The 4,679-nt window shown below is 57.2% G+C and overlaps 3 protein-coding genes across 3 annotated transcripts in view; 2 read left to right on the top strand and 1 right to left on the bottom strand.

The window, feature by feature from the left end:
* Positions 1–60: 60 nt before the first annotated feature.
* On the top strand, positions 61–385 carry ACA1_356910 (uncharacterized protein; the record flags this gene model as incomplete). The annotated part of the gene is made up of 2 exons (XM_004352636.1): positions 61–84; positions 161–385. 2 exons carry the CDS (start codon positions 61–63, stop codon positions 383–385), a joined length of 249 nt encoding a protein of 82 aa, XP_004352688.1.
* A 242-nt stretch (positions 386–627) lies between these two features.
* On the top strand, positions 628–2,870 carry ACA1_356920 (hydrolase, NUDIX domain containing protein; the record flags this gene model as incomplete). Its single annotated transcript, XM_004352637.1, has 10 exons — positions 628–679; positions 753–893; positions 1,202–1,258; positions 1,377–1,432; positions 1,546–1,659; positions 1,757–1,895; positions 2,033–2,186; positions 2,264–2,370; positions 2,540–2,650; positions 2,722–2,870. The coding sequence occupies 10 exons, from the start codon at positions 628–630 to the stop codon at positions 2,868–2,870; spliced, it is 1,080 nt and encodes a 359-aa protein (XP_004352689.1).
* Positions 2,871–3,668: 798 nt separating this feature from the next.
* Positions 3,669–4,679, bottom strand: part of ACA1_356930 (uncharacterized protein) — a gene marked incomplete at both ends in the record, with an annotated part of 2,876 nt that continues 1,865 nt past the window's right edge. The window contains 3 exons of the mRNA XM_004352638.1: positions 3,669–3,812; positions 3,979–4,105; positions 4,184–4,542. Coding sequence (XP_004352690.1) covers positions 3,669–3,812; positions 3,979–4,105; positions 4,184–4,542 — 630 coding nt within the window. The remainder of the gene's footprint in view (positions 3,813–3,978; positions 4,106–4,183; positions 4,543–4,679) is intronic.

Consider the following 4,679-nt stretch of genomic DNA (forward strand, 5'->3'; position numbering starts at 1 on the left):
CTTCCGACCCACTCAGCAGGAGGACCCCATCGGCCTCCCTCGCGTACGTTTGTTCCTCACATGCACCACCACGTGTATCGTCGTGTGCGTGTGCGGTGTGTGTGCGTGTGCGTTGGTGCGTGCGTGTGCGATCGACCACTTATATGTGCGTGGTGTGCAGGTCGAGTACGACAAGAACGGGCCGTACTCGTTTCCGCCGCGAAAGCCGGCGGCGTCGCTCGAGGAGAGCATGGACCCGGCCGACTTCCCGGCCCGCGAGATCTGCCACCACTTCCCCTGGAACGGACCCGAGGGCCGAAGTGCGGAGGACATCGCCGCCCAACGGCGCGACGAGGCCAACGCCAACCAAGCCAAAGCTCGGAGAACCGGTGGCTGGAAAGGTTGAGCAACACCAGGCCCGTGCACGCCCTGTACGGCTGCCGTTTCGAAAGAGCTTCGTTCACGGCCTCATGCTGCAATACGATCGTATACGAATATGTTGTGAATAATGTTGTGAATCCAATATCAGAAATTACAAAGATGTTTGTGGTGCACGAAGGCTGCACGTTACATTCCGCCGATAGCTTGAGTCCGGGCGCGTGTTGCCGCCACAGAAGCAAACATGTAAACACAAACACAAACAACAAGATGGAAGACCAAACAAGTGCTTCGCCTTATGAGATCTCAATCACGTTCAGTGGTACGTGCGCTGCTGCCCCAAGCCTCTGCGCTCGATCTACAGTCATTCATTCTTGCACGCGTCGCGACCCCAGGCAATCCATTGGATCGGGTGAATAATCGAAGGAAGGACGTGGCCTTCCTTGCCACCCAGCTGGAGAGCGCCGCTTCCGTGTGCATTCCCTTCCACCGACTCTCGCCGCTGCTCCTCCGCAGCTCTGACGAGTCCGCGACACGTACGCCCATCATCACCGCGGTAGTATTATTATTTTATTATTATTTTATTATTGTTAAATATTAAATTTCGAATGCACTCTTTTAATTTATTTTCAATTAGGAATTATTTTCCTATTGTATTTATTTTTATTTATCTTGTAGCGCTGCCGGGGGTTGCTAAAGACCACCAGAAGGCAGACGACTCCATCTGGTGTCCCACAGCGACAGGCGGTGGCGTTCATTTCGTTTCATTCGTGTGGTCGCGCTTATCGGTTGCCGTCGACATGTGCTCACCCTGCCCACGTGTGTGTCGGTGTGTGTCGTGCAGCAACGCGCGAGATTCGCTGGAAGAGCCTGAGCGAGGTGACCAGACTGGCTGGTGGAGGTACTGCCACGCCCTGGGATGTGCGTGTGGTGTGTGTGGTGTGTGTGGTGTGTGTGGTGTGATACGACACCCCAAAGAAGCAATCCGCTGACAACGCCCCGCCTGCACCACCTCTCAGTCGGCGAAGTGGTCCTGCTGGGCCTGCGCAACGATACGGCACACTATGCCGTCGAGGTACGCTGCCGCCAGCGCTGCTCCCACCAGAGCCCACCCTTCAGTGCATGACGAGATCGAAATCCGGGTGTTCACGCGTGTGCGTGTGGGTGTGGGTGTGGGTGCGAGTTTAGTTGCCCGGGGAGAGTGCCAAGGCGCTCACAGACAGCGACGAATCCGCAGAGTTCATCGACATGCGCCGCGTTTCTCCCTTCCTCATTCACGAGGAGGCCGGCATTCTCGCACAGGTACGCTCCACACCCGGGACCGCACAGCACCGCTCCTCTCCAAATCGCTCATGACACACAACACACGGCGCACACACTCATCGCACTCATGGCACAGGCACGAGCTCTGCTTGAGTGGCATGCCAAGCACAAGTACTGTGGAGTGTGCGGCAGTCCAACGCGCTCGATCGAGGGCGGATCCAAGCGGCAATGCACCAACGCCGCGCCTCCGAAGACCGACCCCGTGCCCGCCACCGGTATTTATTTCCCGCCACAGTTTTTTATTTTTTATTTATTTCTTATCTTTTGCGTTTTCTTTTCTCTATTTACTTATTTTACTTAATTAATTTATTAATAATTAGGCATAATTATTAATGTGGTGGTTGGGGTGAAGGTGGACCCAAGGGCTGCGGCAATCGGGAGTACCCGCGCACCAACCCGGTGGTGATCATGCTGGTGATCCATCCCGACGGACGGCAGTGCCTTCTGGGCACGCAGAACCGCGTCTCGGGTCTCACCAATATGTGGTCCTGCCTTGCCGGCTTCATGTACGTGCGTCTCGTGTGTGTGCGGTGGTGCGTGTGCGGCGTGATTGATGACGCGAATTTCCCCGGGGCGGATGCAGGGATCCGGGCGAGACGATTGAGGAGGCGGTGCGCCGGGAGGTGTGGGAGGAGAGCGGGATCGAGGTGGGCAAGGTCGAGTACTTTGCCAGCCAGCCATGGCCCTTCGGTACGCCCTTTTGCAGCGCACACCACACTCACACTGCACACACAATTCTAATATTCGAACCACACACGACACACACGACACACACGACACACACGACACACACGACACACACGACACACACGACACACACGACACACACGACACACACGACACACACGGTGATACACAGGAACGGAACTGATGATCGGCTGCTTCGCCCACGCGCTCAAGGCTGAGATCAACGTCGACCGAAGGGAAATCGCCGACGCTCGCTGGTTCACACCCGCAGAGATCGAAAATGGTACCACCATGCTCACCGCACACGCACACGCACACGCGACTGATAAGACACGCAAACGACACACCATGCAGGCGTGCGACAGATGGCCGAGAACCCGCGACTGATGTGGGCCAGCGCGGAATGGCGCATCCCGGCCAAGAGCGCCATCGCGCACCAACTGATGGCCAAGTGGGTGGCCTCCCTTCCGCCACCGCCCGCCACTTCCACCTCTTCCCTTTGATGATGTCACGGTCACCACGCAATTTTTTATGGCAGTGTAGTGTTGGATTGCTGGCAAGGGACTATATTGATGGAGGGGAACCGTGTGAACGAGTACAGGTGTTGACATCACCACATGCCTCGAATGTTGTCTGCCATATGTGTGGCAGTTATGGTGTTGGTGCACAATTATGTTGTTGTTGAGTTGTTGGGAACCGCTCAGCCCCTCGGAATGGAGGGACGAGCAGGCCACCACTTTAAGTGATGTAGACCATGAACCAAAGACGAAATGCGATGGATGATTAGTACCTTTCCCCACAGGGCCCCTGGCCCACTTCAATGCTCTCCACCCTCCGCCCATTATGGGACCATCGCAACCTTCGCACAAAACCTGCCTTGTACGTGTCTTGTGTGTGCTGTGCGGTGACACAACCAACGTCAGAGTCACAACACACGATACACACGATACACACACACACACGACACACCAACACTGTGATGCACAGATGGATGGACAATATTGAGAATTCAGTGGTGAAATCTCAATGTTGTGCTGTTTGACCGCCACTGGAGGACGAGCTGCAGACCGATCTTTGCATCGTTGGCCTGCAAGATGCGACGCCGAAAAATTATGAACCACAACCCCCTATTGCGCTTGTCCTCGCCGCTTTCTGTTCCAATGAGACGCATGGCGTGGACGACATTGATGATGAATGGGGGGAAAAAAATGCACCAGTCGTACTTCTTCACCTTTTTAGCCGCAAGCACTGGACCAGAGTCTATATAGGGGGGAGGGGGGGAAGGGTGGTGATACAGCGCATCAGTGGTGGTGCGGTGAGGTGAAGCGGAACAGGGGCACGTCGCCCGTCAGCAGAGAAGGCGGCGGGAGCAACGGCACCGGCCGCGCCGCCTCGCCCTTGCCCGCGCCCCTCGCCAGAGGAACCAGCATCGCCGCCCAATTCGCCTGATGACACGACACACGACACACGACACACGACACACGACACACGACACACGACACACGCACACAAGGGAAATGAATAATTGTCATAAGTAAAAGAAAATGATCCCAAAGGCAAATGGATGATTTGTAAATCAATAAATATTTTTTTTAAAAAAAAGGTTGTCACCTGGTGGCGCAGGGAGTCGCTGGCGGAGAGGGCGGCGTGCAGGGCGGGAAGGGCGGCCTGCTGCGGGTCGATCGCGGCGCCCTTGGTCGCGGCCAGCAGCGTGGTGGCCGCCAAGTGCCGATAGGCCCTGCAACCACCAAAAACACGCATTGTCATCGCACGACACGCATGACGCGACACGACACACGACACACGGGAGACGTACGAGGGGTCGAGGCGTGCGGCGAGGCGGAAGGCCTCGATGGCGCACTTCCAGTCGGTCGACTTGGCCGCGCCGTGCCCGAAGGCGAGGCAGTAGCGGACTAGCTTCGCCTTCTCCGTCTGCCCCTTCGTGGCGCCGCTCTCGTTTCCATCATCGCCGCCGCCGACGCCGCCGAACTGGGCCTCGACCGCGTCGTCGTCGGCGTCGTTGGTGTTATTGTCGACGGCCTTGGCCGTGGCCGATTGGCCGGCTTGCTCGTCGGCGTTGTCATTGTTGTTGTCGACCAGCTGGAGCTCCGACGCGAGCGAGGTGGCGAGGGCGACGCCCTCTGCGTAGAGCGAATGTCGCTCGCAGATCGCCAGCTGTGACCACCGAGACACGTGAGCGCGAGCGTGTGCGGTGGTGCGTGTGCAATGGTACACGTGTGTGTGCGGTGGTGCGCGTGTGTTGTGCGATGAAGGTGTACTTTGTTCCACGGAGAGACGCCACGCAGGCGAAG

The sequence above is a fragment of the Acanthamoeba castellanii genome (assembly GCF_000313135.1).
Source record: "Acanthamoeba castellanii str. Neff unplaced genomic scaffold scf7180000084735, whole genome shotgun sequence".
In the NCBI taxonomy this organism is placed as follows: Eukaryota; Discosea; order Longamoebia; family Acanthamoebidae; genus Acanthamoeba; species Acanthamoeba castellanii.